General features: G+C 43.1%; 2 protein-coding genes across 6 annotated transcripts; both read right to left on the reverse strand.

Moving 5' to 3' along the window:
• Window positions 1-1,250: 1,250 nt before the first annotated feature.
• On the reverse strand, window positions 1,251-7,781 carry LOC139534521 (inositol-trisphosphate 3-kinase C-like). 2 transcript variants are annotated; one of them, XM_071333715.1, is made up of 7 exons: window positions 7,027-7,781; window positions 4,989-5,088; window positions 4,601-4,814; window positions 4,224-4,428; window positions 2,050-2,151; window positions 1,902-1,973; window positions 1,251-1,797 (listed from the first exon to the last, which is right to left on the reverse strand). In XM_071333715.1, the coding sequence occupies exons 1-7, from the start codon at window positions 7,390-7,392 to the stop codon at window positions 1,588-1,590; spliced, it is 1,269 nt and encodes a 422-aa protein (XP_071189816.1). In that variant the 5' UTR covers window positions 7,393-7,781; the 3' UTR covers window positions 1,251-1,587. The 2 variants fall into 2 exon arrangements, with proteins under 2 accessions (XP_071189816.1, XP_071189824.1); XM_071333723.1 differs by having other exon boundaries at window positions 7,469-7,751.
• A 737-nt stretch (window positions 7,782-8,518) lies between these two features.
• Window positions 8,519-21,222, reverse strand: LOC139534533 (centrosomal protein CCDC61-like). Of its 4 annotated transcripts, none has more exons than XM_071333751.1 (13): window positions 21,015-21,222; window positions 20,360-20,537; window positions 20,186-20,268; window positions 19,944-20,104; window positions 11,197-11,349; window positions 10,900-11,107; window positions 10,550-10,650; window positions 10,213-10,430; window positions 9,924-10,002; window positions 9,501-9,683; window positions 9,334-9,367; window positions 9,180-9,246; window positions 8,519-9,017 (listed from the first exon to the last, which is right to left on the reverse strand). In XM_071333751.1, exons 2-13 carry the CDS (start codon window positions 20,505-20,507, stop codon window positions 8,926-8,928), a joined length of 1,527 nt encoding a protein of 508 aa, XP_071189852.1. In that variant the 5' UTR covers window positions 20,508-20,537; window positions 21,015-21,222; the 3' UTR covers window positions 8,519-8,925. The 4 variants fall into 4 exon arrangements, with proteins under 4 accessions (XP_071189852.1, XP_071189844.1, XP_071189837.1 ...); XM_071333743.1 differs by having other exon boundaries at window positions 10,568-10,650; window positions 21,150-21,216; XM_071333736.1 differs by having other exon boundaries at window positions 21,150-21,216.
• Between the last annotated feature and the right edge of the window lie 534 nt (window positions 21,223-21,756).

Below are 21,756 nucleotides of genomic sequence, written 5' to 3' on the forward strand. Positions count from 1 at the left end.
TATCTATATCCACATGTAACGGATGTGAAATGGCTAGCTGGTGCGCGCTAATAGCCTTTCAAATCGGTGACGTCACTTGCTCTGAGACCTTGAAGTAGTGGTTCCCCTTGCTCTGCAGTGGCCGCGGCCTTTGTGGAGCGATGGGTAACGATGCTTCGTGGGTGTCAGTTGTTGATGTGTGCAGAGGGTCCCTGGTTCGCGCCCGGGTTGGGGCGAGCGGACGGACATAAAGTTAAACTGTTACACACAGTAAAACGAGTCCTATATCGACATAACCTGAAAGGACGCTCAGCAAGGAAGAAGCCACTGCTCCAAAACTGGCATAAAAAAAGCCAGACTACGGTTTGCAACTGCACATGGGGACAAAGATCGTACTTTTGGAGAAATGTCCTCTGGTCTGATGAAACAAAAATAGAACTGTTTGGCCATAATGACCATCATTATGTTTGGAGGAAAAAGAGGGAGGCTTGCAAGGTGAAGAATACCATCCCAACCGTGAAGCACGGGGGTGGCAGCATCATGTTGTGGGGGTGCTTTGCTGCAGGAGGGACTGGTGCACTTCACAAAATAGATGGCATCATGAGAGAGGAAAATTGTGAATATATTGAAGCAACATCTCAAGTCATCAGTCAGGAAGTTAAAGCTTGGTCGCAAATGGGTCTTCCAAATGGACAATGACCCCAAGCATACTTGGAGTGGCCATCACAAAGCCCTGACCTCAATCCTATAGAAAATTTGTGGGCAGAACTGAAAAAGCGTGTGCGAGCAAGGAGGCCTGCAAACCTGACTCAGTTACACCAGCTCTGTCAGGAGGAATGGGCCAAAATTCACCCAACTAATTGTGGGAAGCTTGTGGTAGGCTACCCTTAACATTTGACCCAAGTTAAACAATTTAAAGGCAAAGCTACCAAATACTAATTGAGTGCATGTAAACTTATAACCCACTGGGACTGTGATGAAAGAAATAAAAGCTGAAATAAATCTCTACTATTATTCTGACATAGGATTAAATGTCAGGAATTGTGAAAAACTGAGTTTAAATGTATTTGGCTAAGGTGTATGTAAACTTCCGACTTCAACTGTGTATATATATATATACATACACACATATATATTTTTTTATGTTTTAAAATACATTTTAGAATAAGGCTGTAACGTAACAAAATGTTAAATTCGGGGGGGGTCTGCAGACTTTCTAAATGCACCGTATATGAATGCAGCTGACATTACATTAAAGCCATTAGAAGCAGTTTATCATAGCACACTACGCTTTATTACGGGCGACAGGTTCAGAACACATCACTGCATTCTTTACCAGAAAGTAGGCTGGCCCTCATTGAAGTCACATAGGTCAATTCATTGCTTTCTTTAATCTATAAAAGCGCTCTTACAAAAACAAACACTAGTACCTAACATCATTAATGATGTGGTTAAAAACACCAACACAGAATCCAAGTCCAATGTGTGAACAGTCTCTCGTTGTCCAACCCTCTAAGGTGAAACGTGACGTGGCCATTCAGATACGGTATGGTTCAGGTTGGAGAGGGTGTTTTGGTTTTGATGAGGTCCTGTCAGTCAGATTGAGGTTCAGGTCAGGTGAGGCAGTATGTCAGTCAGGACGTCGATGAGGGTGTCCAGCCCCCACAGGTACCCGTCCTCTCGGTTGCCCTCTTCCCAGGGGGTGCGGTGGTCCAGGGTGAGAGGAGGCGGCAGGGGAACGGTCTTCCCAAAATCAATCATCCATACTCCAGTCTTCCCTGTACTGTCATGCACAAAAAGCAGGGAGCTGCCCACTACCTGCAGAGAGAGACAGATGTTATTGTGCACCTCTCCATACATAGACCAGCATCAAGACATGCAAAGCATGCATTATACTGTGAAAGCATTGCAAAACAGCTTACCTCGTGTGTCCTGAAGAAGTCGGATGTCTCCAACACCAGTTGAAGCTCCTTCAGTCGTCTTAGATATCCCTTCTGAAAATGGAGAAGAGAAATGTAATCCTGAAAGAGGAAGGGGAAGGGGGTAAGATTAAGAGCCACACACACTCACCACAATTAGAGCGTTGCAATCCACATAGTCCTGCAGTGCCTGCATCACCTCTTCTCTGCTCTTGGTCCTTTTGAAGTTTGTGTTGCACACACCATCAGCCTTCTAAACATGGATTTAGTCACATCAAATTATTGGCACCCTTGATAAAAGACTACAAAATACATACAGTACAAATACCATGCTATATTGCATGCTCCAAAACATTTGGAAATGATATTATACTAATATTGCTCAGAGAAAGACATTTGTTAAATTATTGGCAACCCTAAATATTCTTAGAAATAACAACTCCCTTTAATTAAAGAACTGTATTTTGGCCTTCCACTGCTTCCCGTTTCACTGGGGTATAAACATTGGGTAAAATCCCTTTGTCATCCATCACCATGGAGGAATGCAAAGAACTCACAAATGAAAAGAGACAAATGGTTGTCTCTCTTAATAAATCCCAACAATGGGTGCAACAACAAAAAAATGTGTATAGAAAAATAAATACCACTTACCACTATTAGGGCAACAATTAAGAAGTTGAAAACCCCTGGAACAGTGGTAAACTTACCTGGTGGAGGACGTGTGTGGGCACCTTAATTTAAAATATATTTTGGCAACATCCTCAGGGAACTACATTTAGGTCTGAAAGGCAAAGGAGTCTTTTTTGGTTTCCCAAAGATTATGGCCACTTGCCCATACATTTGGAAATAGTTGTTTACACGCAGAAATGCCATAACTTTTCAGGCCCTAAAACAACAGGGAGGAAACAGAAAAATAAATAAAATTGACTGACCTGCTAGCGACATTGGACATGCAACTTTTGCCAAGCGTGAGACGCTCCTATTCATTTCAATGAAACTTGGGCCCCAGTATAGGTCCTATGCTAGATTATTGAAATGATTTGCAGTATGGTTGTTTTCGGTTTTAAAAATCACCTGCCTAATGGGAAAACCCCAGAGCAGTCTGAAATTGTCAGTCTTTCACTTAAACAAAACAATGGGTATGAACCAAAAATATGTTTTAGGCTAGGCCTAGTGGAATTCTTTGCAGTTTTGTTGTTTCGAGTTGTATTTTTTTATCAACTGGGGCAACCTCAGAGCAGTTAATTATTTTTATTTTTTTACCAGGTAAGTTGACTGAGAACACTATCATTTAGAGTAAAGACCTGGGGAATAGTGAGCCAATTGGAAGCTGGGGGTGATTAGGTGGCCATGATGGTATGAGGACCAGATTGGGAATTTAGCCAGGACACTAGGGTTAACGCCATGGGATCTTTAGTAACCACAGAGTCAGGACACCTGTTTAATGTCCCATCTGAAAGACAGCACCAATCACTGCCCTGAGGCATTGGTACATTGTTTTTAGACCAAAGGAAAGAGTGCCTCCTACCGGCGCACCAACACCACTTCCAGCAGCATCTGGTCTCCCATCCAAGACCAATCCTGCTTAACTTCAGAGGCAAGCCAGCAGTGGGATGCAGGGTGGTATGCTGCTGGCTACGTGCTCAGTTAACTTGCACCAAGCAACCTACAAAGTCAATCCCTGCTTCCTTATCTCTAGGACTATGCAGGGGAAAAAACTGAGGGAAGTTCTCTCTCACGCAAATGTTCAAGCATTGAAAAAATATTGTAGACAACTAATGGTTCAGGCTATAGTATGAGGAAGCATTGCCCACTAATTTTTGTACCATATTTTGTGCTGCTACCATGTGTTGTTGCCTTGCTATGTTGTTGTCTTAGGTCTCTCTTTATGTAGCGTTGTATCTCTTGTCATGATGCATGTTTTGTCCTATATTTATTTTTAATCCCAGCCCCCGGCCCCACAGGAGGTCTTTTGGTATGCCGTCATTGTAAATAAGAATGTTCTAAACTGACTTGCCTAGTTAAATGAAAGGTTAAATAATAAACACTTTTTTTAAAATGTAAAAGTATGATGTAAGTTCATTTCAGATATTTCTAATGTCTGAAACCCTACTTCTTTAAAGAGTATCTTAAATAAATCCACTTTGTCTGCTAAATGACTAAGATGTAATTTCTCTTCCAAAGTTCAACAGCCTTGGCTCCGGTCATACAGCACTTAAGCCATAGAAACACAATGGATCAATACATCTGACCAACTTATCTCGTCTCCCTGCATTTGTCTGTCTGTTTGTGTGTGTGTGTGTGTGTGTGTGTGTGTGTCCATGCCTTGATTCCCTCGATGCGGAAACCCAGACTGGTGGTGGAACTCAGGGTCTCTCTCCACTGCATGTATCTGGTCTTGAGTACTGCCTGTAGGGCTTGCTCCTCTGCAGTGGGGGCCTCTGGGTCCACGTCCACCATCTTCTCATACATGTCTTGACGAGGCTGGGGCCTCTCCCGAGCCTTCGTCAGCTCCTCCTCCAGGTATGTCCTAACAGAGCAGACAGCTCAATATTATATACATACTCATCACAAGACAACACACCCAGAGTCGTTTTGCCTATTCCTGGACTCAAAAGAACACTTTAGCCCAGAGGTTGGTTTAATCTGGGTAAATCTGGGTAAACCAGCTCCCAGTGTCTCTAAATCACACAGTCACACACCGGGTGCCAATCTTGCAGTCCATGATGGCGGGGGAGTTGAAGTGAGTGAGCAGGTCATCCATCATGTTGTAGTCCTGCTCAGCCCGCTGCACCACTCCGTGGTAGCCTGGTACGAAGGGCCTCAAAGAGTCCTCCATCAGCCTCTGCAGGCACTGTTGCTCCCCCTCAGAGTAGCGCTTCAGCAGCATCCCATAGTCCCCTGCATGGAAGCTCCCTGGCACACCAGCCACGAAAGGGGGAAAGAGGGAGGGGGGAGACTATGCATGTTATACTTTCAAAACACATTTGGTACTACACAGCCATTTTTATTAGCAGTAATAAATACTAACTTCACAAAACCATCAAGGCAGCAAAAGACCAATTAAAGAAAGCCCGACAAAGAACCAACCTGCATGTCCGACCACTTGTACCCAGGGCTGTGGCTTCTTGGGGGGCACGGGGAGGGGAGGCAAGGTCCCTGTACTTCCGGGTTTCTTCCATGTGACGCCCTGCATGGGAAGAGCAAGCAATCGTGCACATTACACCTCACAACTCCATTCCTTAGCGTACAGTGCAACACCTCTAGCTACATTTCCTCCCTTGTAACTCCACTGAGAGACACCGTCATGAGAAAGACAACCTCAGACTCCGTCACACAACTTTTTGACCTATGGCTGAGTGTCTCTATGGAAACAGCTATTGACCGACCACCAGACTGAGCCAAGACATGTAGGAGAGGTTGGGCTGGGATCTTACGCAACAGTAGCTATTAAAAATATTGCCTAGTCAGACCATTATTACTGTTCCTGCTGGCCGATATGCGTTATTAGGTAGGTAATGTTAAGTGTAGCACAGAGAATTTTCAACCAAACCTTTACTTACCAAAATTCCCAACTTGGAAGACAACACATGTTCTAAACTTCTATGTCTAGTTTCAGGGGGTTCTTTGAATTTAGAAAATGTGCCATTATTACATTAAATAAATGTTTTGTGCCACAAAGTAATCACACAATTTATTTTAATAACGGAGCATTTTCTAAATTCAAACAAACTAGACATGGAAGTTTAGAAGAAGTGTTGTCTTCCAAGTCGGGAATTGGGGAAGAATCGCCAAGTAAAGGGTCTCTGTGCTACGCTTAACATCACCTACCTAATAACGCATATCGGCCAGCAGGAACAGTAATGGCCTGACTAGACAATATTTTTAATAGCTGGTGCAACAGCTGCACATTCATCAAACATTTACAGGCTGCTGGACTTGTTTTGATCAAAGATGTAGTGAATGTGAGACCACACCCACGCGTTAAAGTACCACAGTACCACAGTATGCACAGTAGGTGTTGAGTTTGTTGTTCTGCTCTAGGTCTCTGTAGTTTGACAATATTCTAAAACATTCCCCCCAGTATGTACAGATGAGGATATGCATTTGTGTGGAAATACTTGCCCAATCTGTTCTCCATTAGTGTAGTGGCCTGCAGCTACACCTGAAACTACAAACCCCCAGGTAAGGAGAGTGTACACCTGAAGGAGTTGACCAAACCTTTTTGTTCTTCAAAACTTAGTTGACTAGAACTAGACTACTTTCTTTCTATAGAAATACAATGAGATTTCAAAGAATAATTGTCCCATCTTTGTCCAATCTCTAATATATCCCCACACATCTATGCCCATCCTTTTTCTATCACCCATTCCCTCTCTCCTGCATGTTGTCAACTGTAGGATAGTGGGCAGCCAGAGCAGATAAACTCCATAAATGATGGATGCCAAGGGAGAGGCCTGCGTATTATCAGGGAATGAGAGGGTGGAAAACCTTAGTTCATGTAGACAATATTCACGATATAACACTGTGGAGTGTTGGCTAGTAGACATGATGCAACACCCTGGTGCTGCCGGGGGTGAAATTCTGTAATCATCTCTGTATCAGTCTAATACTCTTTAATGCCCGAAAAGGTTACGTAGCTGCTAGCATGATACAAATATCCTATCCCCAGCTCAGCCTATACAGTGACAGGCTTTGAGCCTCTGTCTGTAGATACAGAGGGATGAGGAGAGGGAGCGAGAGAGGGCACCTAGGAGACAGATCACAAGTGTTTTGAGTTTGTGCCATTGTGGACTTCTTTTCCCTTTGCCTTCACAGTAATAGAAATGGTGTAAGATGTACAGGCATGACAGATTGAGATTTACCCGGGACTGGAGAAATCACACACGTTGCCCTCATTTCCAGCAGTTTAGACTAAACTTAGCAGAACTGTTGAGCCAAAGCCAGTTCTAATCATATAATCTAATGAAACCTGCATCTTCCTGAGCAGAATGTTACATTATTTCAGACTCATGCTGATCGGTCCCATCATATGGCAGTTGATAGAGAATGATATCATTAACATAATATTAGTTGGGCCCTCCATCACAGGGGCGCACTCCCAAAATGTTACCCCGCACACACTCACCCGGGGAACCTCATCAGGAAAGCCGCAGTCGTCCTCGTATTCTTCAAAAGACGAGGCGGGTGACAACTCAGACGATGAGGAGTTTGACAACTTTCTGAGTAGAAGTGATGCGGGGGAGCCTCCGAACCCACTGTCCGAGCAAAACGAATCCTCGTCGGGATGAGAGCCAACGGAGATCCCGCTAACCCTGATGGACTCCAATTCAATTCGGCATGGGCTTGTATTACATTTGACCACCAGTTGTGGAACATTTTCGTGTGCGTTTTCGCAATGTGAGGGGAAATCAGCGGCATGTTTTGTAGAGTCTCCCTTCCCGTTTGCCGACCATACAGGAACCCCCGATACGTTTGGGTAACTATGGTTCATATCGGGCTATGAGCTGTGGTCACTGCGTTTTAGTCATACTCATCGGAAATTTTGCGGTGAATGAGTGCAGCCTCACCTGATTTCGCTGCTGCGGAGGTTTGCTAGCTAATCCAAACGAAAAGAGAGCCACGGTGCATTTCATCTCCGAAGGGAAACAATAACCTGGCTGATCTCAGCAACTCGATGCCCCTTTGAACCATCCAAAACAGTTTAACCACCTAAGCAAGCCTATTGTTACATTACCTTTTGCACGGGTAATAAGGCGATGTTTTAATTAGCAAACACATTCACATTTTTATAACCGCGACCAAATGTTTTCAACCAGATGCTGGCAACAATTCTCCGTCACCACGTAGGGGTGCTAGAATTGCTAGAATTGCATTAGTTATTCTTTAGCCACTCCCTGTTGACACAGTTAACCCCGCCCATAAGCTGCACTGTGTTGGCCACATGTTAATCATCGATAAGTGGCTGTCTTGCCATGGGGCTGTAGCTCAGCTTATTATAAAGAACTAGTCTTGCCTTTATTTTCTGGAGAATTGCCATTTTAGTTAAAAATGGTTATAAAGTATTGAGCACGTGCTACACAAGCACAGCATTTTGCATTCATAACTAAAACCCATTGAAAGAGGCCATTCAATTTTAAATGTGTAAAGTTATGAATGATCCTCTAACAACTTCTGATAGATAGTGATTTAGTTAAATGGAAAGCATCTGACATTTTATTAGCAGTGGAGGTCAAATCTAAAAACCAAAACTCCCCTCCAAAAAACAGCACAAAAGGCCTGTCAACTTCATCCAATATTCTCATCCTCCTACAGTAGTAGATGGAAGCAGCTCTTCCAGCTGCTCACCCAGGAGTGGAAGGGTCCAGGCCTGGAACGTTCACTATTAATTAATGAGACCCAGCCAGCTGTAGTGGCAGCTGCCCCTTGAGTAAAGCCCTAAGGAGGAACCTTCAGCCCATCCAAGCAACACTAACTGTACTGCAGAGAGAGGACACTGCACTTAGTTCACTCACACAACTAAAGAGAGGAAAAGCTGCTGCAGTGATGATTAATAGAGTAGATACGTTGAGTAAAAGTATCAATATTTACAGACTCAAATACATAAAATCACAATAAGCTTTGTATTCATCAATCACTTGTTTTATAAAAAGGGAAATGGGGTATTACTGTCACAACATACACAATGCATGAGTTATAAAACCATAGTATAAAATCAGTTACTCAGTTCAAGTTCAACAAACTGTGGCTTAACAGCCTTCACAGTGGTATCTTTATCCACAGATCAGGCACCGTCTGCCAGAGGACGACAGAATAAGCTGTGTGTGCATCCGTGTTTGCACTTGCATAAAAATAAGCCTATCGGTTGATAATGTCTGCTTGTGTGCAAAAATATCATAGGTGTAGTGCAGTGGTCTTGTTTAGTCACAGTGTCGACTCCGGTTGTAGTCCTTGGTCTCAGTTTGCAGCACAGGAAACACATGTCAGAACTTATTGTCTGGATTGGGAGTGTGCAGAATTGATGGTTTTAGTGTCCCGTGTCCAGGTCCCTCATGTAGTCCTGTAATGCCTGCAACCGGGCATCGATCTCAGACAGGTCAGCCCCATCTATGGAGCCCTCTGGGTAAAAGACAAGCAGTACACAGCCAATGTTAAATTATTTGTTTCAGGAATGGTCTCACACAGAATGTTACCAGGGCTCATATTAAAAAGACATTAATTTATTTAGCTATGTGACTCTGATTACACTTTAGATTGGAGAGTAGGGCATGGATTGGTTACCTTTGTCTGATCGTATCCTGCGTGTGGGAGTGCTGCAATGGGGCTTCCTGGTCAAATTTCCTCTGGGCTACAAAAAGAAATCACTGTCACTCGTTCACTCAAAAAGTCAAGGTCTATCACCAGCTGTAAATAAAACAAAAAACACCGCACTCACCATGGTTGGACCATTGTAGGTCTGCTTCCTTCCTCTGAAACGCATAACAAAATTAGAAACTGTCTGAGACACGCAGTAAAGCAACAGAACATCTCCCATTTTTTCAAACAAACCCAGTTAGAACTTTAATAACATATGATATAGATGCAAGTTACAGAATAATTTACCCGATTGTCAACTCATCCAACGAATTCACAGAGGACTGTCTGCTCCTCCTACTCTCTATTGATAAACTCCTCCCTCTGCTCCCACTGCCTGCCCTGGTTAGCTGGGGATATGCCTCCCTGGACCGAGATCGGCCCCTCTCCAGAACAGGCGATGCTAGCATGTCCCTCCGGACCTTCCTCTGGCTGAGGGAGAGAGAGAACACAGGAGGCCAAGTTAAGTCGTGATTAGTCAAAGTATCACTCAGTATTGGCTTTTGTATTAGCATTAAGCTAAAATGGGTTGCCATTTGAAATCCTTGAATGTATTTCAGCAGATGAAAATCACTATAACAGTGTTCACATGCATGAAACACTGGTATAATTGGCACAAGCTTGCACTGCAGATAGTTATGACAGTTAAATGATTAGAGGGAGATATCTGACTTTTTGAGCTCCCCCTCTCTCAGTCGGCGCTGTCTGTCCTGGATATATGCAGTGGGGTCAAAGCGTGGTGCTCGCGAACCTGGAAATAGGAACAACAGCATTGACTGGGAGCTCCTAGTAAAAAACCAAGCAGAGAGTCAAGCTCTGACAGCTTTACTCAGACTTGGTGGTACATCAACTTTGATTGAATCCATTTCATTACCAAGCTTATACTAAGTCAAAAACAATGCAATGAAGCTAAATTACCTTTCATCTCCAAAGTCTAATAAAGAGAGAAAAAATGTAATACCTGTAGGAGAAGGTGAGGGTCTGGAAACATGCGAGCGGGGCCCTGAGGAGTCTGCCCTACGACCTTCTGACCTTCGACCCCTCTCTTCTGTCCTCTCCCTGGACCCTGAGTGAGCCCTGACCACAACACGTCCCAAACTGCGCTCCCGTGACAGTGAGCGCCTGATCTCCCCATCACCCCGTGAGGCACTGCGCCCAGAGAGGGCAGGGGTCAACCTACTAAAGACACACATAGTATACAACATTAGCCACAGGCAGAGAGTATCATAAGGAGTGAATGAGTCAGTAAGTAAGTAGGAAAGTGAGTGAAAGAGACAAAAGAAAAAGGAAAGACATACATGCTTAGATTGACTAACCCTCGCCTAAGCAACGCCAGCTCATTGGTCAAACTCTTAACGCGAATCCGGAGAGCTCGCTCCGATGCTCTTAGCTCCTCCAACTAGGAGACAGGAAACGTCTGAATTACCAGCTTAAAAGGAATCAGCACCAACAATGCTACTTATAATGGCACACAAATTAGTACTTCTAAGTCTTGACATGCACACAAGGCCTTGTTATGGTATGCAGGAATCTATCTTACTAGCTACATTATTTCCATCAACACAAAGCCAGTCATGCTGAATTATTTAAAGTTATAAAAGTTACAGACAACATGCTTACTTGAAATAGGATGCAAGCAAGGACCAACCTGCTCCAGTAGGAGGCGCTGCTCCTGGCCCCTCTTGGTGGCAGAGCGCTGACTCTTGGCCCTCTCTCTGAGGAGCTGGTCCTCTAAACTCCTGACCACCTCTCTGAGCCCCCGAGCCCCTCCTCCAGAAGTGGATCCAACCCCCACTATCTGCAGACGCTCCAGAGCCTTGGTCAGGGCCTCCTTCTCTTCTCTCACCAAGGCGAGTCTGACAACAGACAGAGAGAAGTCAGGGCCCTTAACCTCTAGCTTGAGTTTGGCCAAGAGCCTAGAGAACAACAATAGATTATAACTTACTCTGCCCGTAGCCGGCGTATCTCTGGCTCTGCTGGTTTGTGACCTGCATGGTTGGCAATGGCGTTTAGCTCAGTCTTCAGGGCTCTGATCTCCTTCTGCAGGGCAGCAGGGTCAGGCTTGCCATGGTAGGGCAGAGGCAGGGGGTAGTGGATCCTATAGGAAATAATGATGCATGTAAACCCTGGATTGCTGATGCTATGTATTGTCCAATCAGAGGCTTTGAAGCCACAGGTTGGTCATATTGGCCCTCCCCAGAAGGAGCAGTCCTCCATAGAAATGAATGGAATTCTACAGTATTTAAAGTACATGTATTTAATTATTATTATATATTTTTTAATTGTTTAGCTCACATAATATAATTTAAAAGCATGCATTAAGGTGTCTGTAATAGAATGAACATGGCAAAATCAACTGTAGACAATAATTGCATTTATTTTATTTTTTTTACAATGGCGGGGGCGCCCCGTCGGTCATCTAGTGAAGTGGTTCCAAACCAGGGGGAACCACTGAAAATTGGAATGCAGAAGGTAAAATTTCAAATTTGTTTTCCTCTTGTGCTGTCAGTCATTGCATACCTTAGAGAGCCATTTATAACTTCTCAGAAATGTCCAGATCACTAGCCCGTCAGCTGTTTTTTAGCTAAGTTTTTTAAGCCCATAGATTTTTCAGTCAAATATCAAATTAATACACATTAGACATGGCAAAATGTATAGCATTGCAAAAAAAAATTTTTTAAAACAGCATAATGGCCTCTGCACTCCATGACAAAATATGTAGAATTGCAGGCAATAAGCTTTAAACCTGCAAAATGTTCTCTCCGCCAACAAGAGGGCTGTGAACAGTGTGTCATGTACAGTTCTTGTGGATGGTGTATCAATACACCCAGTCACTACAAAGATACAGAAATCCTTCCTAACTCATTTGCCGGAGAGGAAGGAAACCGCTCAGGAATTTCCCCATGAGGCCGCTGGTGACTTTAAAACAGTTACAGAGTTGAATGGCTGTGACAGGAGAAAACTGAGGGTGGATCAAAAACATTGTAGTTACTCCACAATACTAACCTAATTGACAGAGTGAAAAGAAGGAAGCCTGTACAGAATAAAAATATTCCAAAACATGCATCCTGTTTGCAATAAGGCACTAAAGTAAAACTGCAAAAAATGTCCTGAATACAAAGTGTTATGTTTGGAACAAATCCAACACATCACTGAGTACCACTCCCCAAAACTATTTTTAAGCGTGGTAGTGGCTGCATCATGTTATGGGTATGCTTGTCATCAGTAAGGACTAGGGAGTCTTTTTGGATAAAAATAAATGGAAGCTAGGCCCTGGTAAAATCCTAGAGGAAAACATGATTCAGTCTGCTTTCCAACAGATACTGGGAGACAAATTCACCTTTCAGAAGGACAATAACCTGAAACACAAGGCCAAATATACACTGGAGTTACTTACCAAGACGACATTGAATGTTCCCGACTGGCCTAGTATTGTTTTGACTTAAAAATCGGCTTCAAAATCAACCAACTTGACAGAGCTTGCAAATATCGCACAATCCAGGTGTGCAAAGCTCTTAGAGACTTACTCAGAAAAACTCACAGCTGTAATCGCTGCCAATGGTGATTCTAACATGTATTGACTCAGGGGTGTGAATACTTATGTAAATGACATATTTCTGTATTTCATTTTCAATAAATTTGCTAACATTTTTCTAAAAACATGTTTTCACTTTCTCATTATGGAGTAGTGTGTGTAGAGGGGTATATGGCTGTGGCGGTCACTAAATTTCATCAGCCGGTGATTGTCAAGCAAATAACTGTCGGTCTCACGATAATTGACCGTTAATTAACATAAACACATTTAGCATCTCTTGGCTTCCACACAAACCACTGATGCAGACCTTTGGAATTTCTACATTTTAAAAAGCCTAATAAATCCATATAATATAGCCTACACCTTCACAATAAATCCATTATTTATTTTAGACAAGTCTAAAGAAGCATGATATGAAGAAAATGTAGTCTATTTCAGAAGAACATACTCTGAGTTGTCCTTATGTTAGGTCCTGATTTGGCTATGCCAAATAGCTGTGGGCTACACTAGCTAATTTAGCAGACAAGATTTTCTTCGAATTTGCTTTGCATATTTTATAGCATGAAGAATACAATTGAACAAAGCTGAATAAAATAAAAAGGACATTTTCTCCAAACAATTTGAGGGAGTGCGCACATGCGCCTATTCTGTGTTGAGCAGTTAACAAAGAAATAGGTACTCCTATATGCTTAATTTAGAGTTATTAATGTAACTTTAGTTGTTCTACAAACATTGGGCTATATGTTTTAATTTTTAATACATTGTAAGGCTGCATGATGTGACTCTAATAATAATTTTGAAAAAGTCACTTGAAAAGGCATGAGCTCTGCTTTGTTTTTTTGCGCAGGCTGTAAACACTAAATCAGCCACTCATTCACAATTTGACAAGCACTTGATAATGCCTAGAATTTCACGGCGGCATCCCCTTCGTGTGGCCGTAATGCACCCTAAACAAATCCATGCCTTTTGCGGCCAGTGGCCGTTGTGCCCTTCTCCCTGAGTGCTGCGCACTCCAAATCACCTATCACTCACATGGCTCTCCATCACGTGATCGGGTCTTTCTCACAGAATACAAGTGAAGACAGACACATCGGGGACGCAACTGCAAGCGTCTTTATCCAAATCCAAGGTGCATATTGAAGATATTGGAAGAACTGTCCACATTTACTGTCGCCAGCCAACAAGATGAGTAGGCCTAACGAACAGCAAAAGCAAAATCCCTAGCCTATGCATAGTCCCTTTACCCCTACCTACATGTCCAAATTACCTCGACTAACCCCCGCACATTGACTCGGTACCGGTACTACCTGTATATAGCCTTGTTATTGTTATTTTATTTAACTTTACTTTATTTAGTCAATATTTTCTTAACTCTATTTCTTGAACTGCATTGTTGGTTAAGGGCTTGTAACTAAGCATTTCACGGTAAGGTCGTATTCGGCGCATGTAACAAATAACATTTGATTTAATGTCAAATCTACTATCCCCCAGAGTACAAAAGTCGGCATATTCTATTCTGTGCAAGATATACAGTGGGGAGAACAAGTATTTGACACACTGCCGATTTTGCAGGTTTTCCTACTTACAAAGCATGTAGAGGTCTGTAATTTTTATCATAGGTACACTTCAACTGTGAGAGACGGAATCTAAAACAAAAATCCAGAAAATCACATTGTATGATTTTTAAATAATTAATTTGCATTTTATTGCATGACATAAGTATTTGATCACCTACCAACCAGTAAGAATTCCGGCTCTCACAGACCTGTTAGTTTTTCTTTAAGAAGCCCTCCTGTTCTCCACTCATTACCTGTATTAACTGCACCTGTTTGAACTCGTTACCTGTATAAAAGACACCTGTCCACACACTCAATCAAACAGATTCCAACCTCTCCACAATGGCCAAGACCAGAGAGCTGTGTAAGGACATCAGGGATAAAATTGTAGACCTGCACAAGGCTGGGATGGGCTACAGGACAATAGGCAAGCAGCTTGGTGAGAAGGAAACAACTGTTGGCGCAATTATTAGAAAATGGAAGAAGTTCAAGATGACGGTCAATCACCCTCGGTCTGGGGCTCCATGCAGGATTTCACCTCGTGGGGCATCAATGATCATGAGGAAGGTGAGGGATCAGCCCAGAACTACACGGCAGGACCTGGTCAATGACCTGAAGAGAGCTGGGACCACAGTCTCAAAGAAAACCATTAGTAACACACTACGCCGTCATGGATTAAAATCCTGCAGCGCACGCAAGGTCCCCCTGCTTAAGCCAGTGCATGTCCAGGCCTGTCTGAAGTTTGCCAATGACCATCTGGATGATCCAGAGGAGGAATGGGAGAAGGTCATGTGGTCTGATGAGACAAAAATAGAGCTTTTTGGTCTAACTCCACTCGCCGTGTTTGGAGGAAGAAGAAGTATGAGTACAACCCCAAGAACACCATCCCAACCGTGAAGCATGGAGGTGGAAACATCATTCTTTGGGGATGCTTTTCTGCAAAGGGGACAGGACGACTGCACCGTATTGAGGGGAGGATGGATGGGGCCATGTATCGCGAGATCTTGGCCAACAACCTCCTTCCCTCAGTAAGAGCATTGAAGATGGGTCGTGGCTGGGTCTTCCAGCATGACAACGACACGAAGCACACAGCCATGGCAACTAAGGAGTGGCTCCGTAAGAAGCATCTCAAGGTCCTGGAGTGGCCTAGCCAGTCTCCAGACCTGAACCCAATAGAAAATCTTTGGAGGGAGCTGAAAGTCCGTATTGCCCAGCGACAGCCCCGAAACCTGAAGGATCTGGAGAAGATCTGTAGGGAGGAGTGGGCCAAAATCCCTGCTGCAGTGTGTGCAAACCTAGTCAAGAACTACAGGAAACGTATGATCTCTGTAATTGCAAACAAAGGTTTCTGTACCAAATATTAAGTTCTGCTTTTCTGATGTATCAAATACTTATGTCATGCAATAAAATGCAAATTAATTACTTAAAAATCATACAATGTGATTTTCTGGATTTTTGTTTTAGATTCCGTCTCTCATAGTTGAAGTGTACCTATGATAAAAATTACAGACCTCTACATGCTTTGTAAGTAGGAAAACCTGCAAAATCGGCAGTGTATCAAATACTTGTTCTCCCCACTGTAAATATTCCAAACATAATCTGGGACAATTGTGGGATGCGATAGATCCCAAATTAATACAACCACTAGCATAAAAATAAAAAACATTTACGTAATATGGCTATCGCAACAGATCCGAACGTTTAGCTTAAAATGTTGATAAAGTATTAGGCTATGTCTTTACATTCTAGGCTCAACAATGCGCACATGGTAGTAGGCTAGAAGCGAGAATGTTCCATTAGCAGAAAACACCATTATCAAAAGTGACCACAAATGCAATTATGCATTTAATGCTTTTATTATAATGGTGGATTTTTATGTGAAAATGATCATCCCCAAACTTGAAACTCACATGCTGCTTATGTATGCCAGTTAGGCTCTACACCGCTTGTAAAGCAGATTAATGTGCTTAATTTTAAGAAGTTATTTGGTAACTTTCGATGTGATACAAACCTTATCAAAACATATAGGCCTATGGGCTAGGCTACATTAAGTGTGCGACTACGATTAGAAAAAGTTGCAAAAAAAGCAGTTTCTGATGTTGGGCATCATTCATCATGATAATATAGAATTCACAAGTGATAGGCTAATACTGTCCCCCATCAGACTATTCTTGACTTAATATTACCTTTACTAAATAATATGTGTGACATTTGTTTTTATTTAGAATGGACCATTATCATGCAGCACTTAAATAGCAAATGGAGGCCGCTTTTCACGTGGTTCATTTTCATGCCAGCCAGGTAGGCTATACTCCTGTTGTAAATATAAGCAATGTGCTTAATATTAGGAAAGTTGAGAAATAAATATAGTAGGCCTAGCCTACAGAAAACTGATGGGATCCTGATGGGATTATTGCACAATTGCATAACCTATAGAAATATTGCGCAACATGAGCTCTCATGAAGTGTTTGACTAGATTTTCGATTACAATTCCATTGATGTCAGAGTGATTAGAGGGACAATAGAGTGCTGGGTCGGGATGCCTTGTACGAATCCGACGGCGAGTGGGTAATCTGCCTCTACTATCAGTCCTATTAGCCAACGTACAATCATTGGATAACAAAATGGACAAAAAAAAATCACAAATATCCTACCAACGGGACATTAAAAACTGTAATATCTTATGTTTCACAGAGTCGTGGCTGAACGACTACATGGATAACATACAGCTGGCTGGGTTTTCGGTCCATTGACAAGATAGAACAGCTGCCTCCGGTAAAACAAGGTCGGTGTATATTTGTAAACAACAGCTGGTGCACGAAATCTAATATCAACGAAGTCTCGAGGTTTTGCTCGTCTGAGGTAGAGTATCACATAATGGGCTCCCGAGTGGCGCAGCGGTCTAAGGCACTGCATCTCAGTGCTTAAGGCGTCACTACAGACACCCTGGTTCTAATCCAGGCTGTATCACAATTAGCCCAGCATCGTCCGGATTTGACCAGTGTAGGCCGTCACGGTAAATACGAATTTGTTCTTAAATGACTCGCCTAGTTGCATTAAAACATTTTTAAAATTTATTATGATAAGCTGTAGACCACACTATTTACCAACTATTTATTTTTAAACTTGCAGAAAGGAGCACATTATAGCGTTTTACTGTTGCGAATGTGCTAACTAATTACCTTTTACACACTATCTGCTGACAGCCACGTATACAGAAAGGGGTTGTATGTATTATCTCTATAAAAGCAGAGACGCGGCTATGTTTGTTAAGCTTTCAACTCAACCATTCTTGGTGATGTTGATTGCTTTATCTTTGCAAATCTTATGATGAAGTGTTGTTTGAAAGAATCTGCAGTCTCTCTTCCCTTTGATTTGATAGTCCACAACAATCCGCACTGAGCTAAAGGCTAGAGCTGCCACTTTCAAGGAGCGGGACTCTAACCCGGACACTTATAAGAAATCCCGCTATGCCCTCCGACGAACCATCAAACAGGCAAAGCGCCAATACAGGACTAAGACTGAATCGTACTACACCGGCTCTGACGCACGCCGGATGTGGCAGGGCTTGGAAACTATTACAGACTACAAAGGGAAGCACAGCCGCAAGCTGCCCAGTGACACGAGCCTACCAGACGAACTAAATGACTTCTATGCTCGCTTCGAAGCAAGCAACACTGAAGCAAGCATGAGAGCATCAGCTGTTCCGGAGGACTGTGTGATCACGCTCTCCACAGCCGATGTGAGTAAGACCTTTAAACAGGTCAACATTCACAAGGACGCAGGGACAGACAAATTACCAGGACGAGCATGCGCTGACCAACTGGCAAGTGTCTTCACTGACATTTTCAACCTCTCCCTGTCTGAGTCTGTAATACCAACATGTTTCAAGCAGACCACCATAGTCCCTGTGCCCAAGAACACTAAGGTAACCTGCCTAAATGACTACCAACCCGTAGCACTCACATCTGTAGCCATGAAGTGCTTTGAAAGGCTGGTCATGGCTCACATCAAAACCATTACCCCTAGACCCACTCCAATCTGCATACCACCCCAACAGATCCACAGATGACACTGCCCTTTCACACCTGGACAAAAGAAACACCTACATGAGAATGCTATTCATTGATCACAGCTCAGCATTCAACACCACAGTGCCCTCAAAGCTCATCACTAAGCTAAGGACCCTGGGACTAAACACCTCCCTCTGCAACTGGATCCTAGACTTCCTGACGGGCTGTCCCCAGGTGCCACGCTGATCCTCAACACAAGGGCCCTTCAGGGGTGCGTGCTCAGTTCCCTCCTGTACTCCCTGTTCACCCATGACTGCATGGCCTGCATGACTCCAACACATTAAGTTTTCCAACGACACACAGTGGTAGGACCGATCACAGACAACGATGAAACAGCCTATAGGGAGGAGGTCAGAGACCTGGCCGTGTGGTGCCAGGATAACAACCTCTCCCTCAACGTGATCAAGACAAAGGAGATAATTGTGGAATACAGGAAAATGAGGACCGAGCACACCCCCATTCTCATCGACGGGGCTGTAGTGGAGCAGGTTGAGAGCGTCAAGTTCCTTGGTATCCACCACCAACAAACTATCATGGTCCAAACACACCAAGACAATCGAGAAGAGGGCACAACAAAGCCTATTCCTCCTCAAGAGACTGAAAAGATTTGGCATGGGTCCTCAGATCCTCAAAGTTTTACAGCTGCACCATCCTGACTGGTTGCATCACTGCCCGGTATGGCAAAAGCTCGGCCTCCGACCGCAAGGCACTACAGAGGGTAGTGCGTACGGCCCAGTACCTCACTGGGGCCAAGCTTCATGCCATCCAGGACCTCTATACCAGGCAGTGTCAGAGGGAGACCCTAAAAATGGCCATAGACTGTTCTCTCTGTTACCGCACAGAAAGCGGTACCCGGAGCGCCAAGTCTAGGTCCAAAAGGCTTCTTAACAGCTTCTACCTCCAAGCTATAAGACTCCTGAACAGCTAATCAAATGTCTATGCGGACTATTTGCATTGCCCCCCTCTTTTACACTGCTGCTACACTCTGTTTATTATCTATGCATAGTCACATTACCTCTACCTACATGTACATATTACCCCGACTAACCTGTGCCCCCACACTGACTCTGTACCAGTACCCCCTGTACATAGCCTCACTACTGTTATTTTACTGCTGCTCTTTAATTATTTGTTATTTTTCAACCAAAAATACATAAATAATATTTTTTTTTTTTACTTAATACTTATTTTTCTTTAAACTACATTGTTGGTTAAGGCCTTGTAATTAAGCATTTCCCTGTAAGTTCTACACCTGTTGTATTCAGTGCATGTGACAAATACAATTGGATTTGGAATATGGTCACCGCAACAGCCCTAGACGTGTGAGATAAAAAAAAGTATAATCCATTTTACATTCAGGCTGTAACACAACAAAAGGTGGAATAAGTCAAGAGGTATGAATACAATCTGAAGGCACTATATAAATCATTGATAAGGAAAGGTTAACTTGGCAAGTTTGCAGTTGTAAGATTCAAGTAGAGTTTGATAGTGAAGTTTAAGATAGTGATCGCTAAAAGATAAACAAACCTGTCAAATTCAACAGTGTAGATAAGGATGAGGTATCTTTTGGCACTGAGGTTAGGAGATTGCTGTTGGGCACGCGGACGACCAACAACCCCAGCTTTCCGGTTCCGCAGGAGCTCCAGGTCAGCATAGGTTAAGAGGTCAAGGGTAACAGACTCACTAGACTGAAGAAAAATAATGCATTATAATCACAACACTTTTAAATCATACATGTTTTAGCTTCCTTTAATGCTTCACAGACTCACATTACTAACAGCAGATTCCAACATGCTGCAGAAGATGGGAAATTGCTTGAAGTTGCCTGTTTTGCGAGTGAGGTCTTCGATGTCTGGAACACAATGAAAACATGATAAGACCATAAATATTCATGTGTACAATGTCCATATAAATTAATTGTAATTTAACAACGCTTCACTTACAGGCTGGATCAAACTCTCCCCTCCACTGGTCAGCTGTCATTGCATCAGATATCTCGACTATTAGCAATCCTTCTTCTAGCTCTATCTTCACAGCAAACCCTACTCCTCGGAAAGTAATGTCCTCCTGTACCACTGAGCCCACCTCCATCTCTCTGCTTTGGTCGCAACGTCTACAGACCTACAAGACCGAGACAGACCATCAATCGATTCACAACATCTCACACATGCCCACTACTGGGCATCAATGTTGACAAACTAAATGTAGGCCTAGTATTGAGTAACTAGCCAATGAAAATGTGATTAAGAATCTTTGCTGGAACGTAATATAGCTAATATATGCCAAGTTAAATAAAGGTTAAACAAAATAAATAACGTTAGTTTAGCTGGAGAGAACTTAACTAGCCAACAACATCTGGTTTGCTAGCTAAAGAACGATAACTACTCCAGCTAGCGATCAGGCTTGCAAATGAACTGCTGTTTTCTGCTAACTATAATACTGCATGATAACTTAATTACACTGCTATCTAGCAAGTAACTAAACTAGTGGGCAAGTGTGCTTGCTCGGTTTGTGTTGGTAAATAACAGCTAAGTTAGCTAGCTAGCTAACGTTAGCCAGCTTGCTAGCTAGCTAATATATGCTTGGTTAGCTACATACCCGTAGTGATGTGCTCGAACACAGATTCCAAATTGCTACACCTTGGATAGCATTGTTTTTCTCAAAATAAAATACAAATACCTAATTAAGTCAGATAATGTCTTTGGCATTAAAGAGTACACCCCTCTTTGATACCTGACAGTTTGGAAGCCGCCGCCACTGTTGAATGTAGCGGTTCATTAACCGGGAATGCATAACTACCGCCCCCTACACAATGTCATGTAAATCTATTGATCTAAAATACGATACAAGGAACTCTGATTGGGTGGAGCTACCGTCAATCACATGTAAACGCTGTGAGGATCTCGCGGGTGCTCAAGCATCAGCTCCGAGGCCCTCTAGTGAAAGTGATGCTGAGCCCCATGATAAGCAACACGGCTTTGTAAATATAAATCCTCAACGAGCTAAATACTGTTGTAGCTGTTCTACCAGAACAGAACATAGTAAGCTGGCGGGAACTTGGTCAGTAGGAATTATTTAATTGCAACAACACACATGTATGCAGACAAGCACAGTCACACACACACAAACACTGCCCCTGTTGCCTAGGGATGTGTACACCATGGCCCTGGCTCCCCATCACCCCTGGTTGATCCGCAAAGTGGCTGAGCTGGTGTATGCAGTACAGCCTGACAGAAGAGTGTTCCTGGATTTAGTGTGTTTGTGTGAGCAAGGAGGAAGAGGAGGCAGGACGGTGCTAAACATTGTAATAAACTCTATGAGAGAGGTACACACACGCACA

This window comes from Salvelinus alpinus, chromosome 1, assembly GCF_045679555.1.
Source record: "Salvelinus alpinus chromosome 1, SLU_Salpinus.1, whole genome shotgun sequence".
Taxonomy (NCBI): Eukaryota; Metazoa; Chordata; class Actinopteri; order Salmoniformes; family Salmonidae; genus Salvelinus; species Salvelinus alpinus.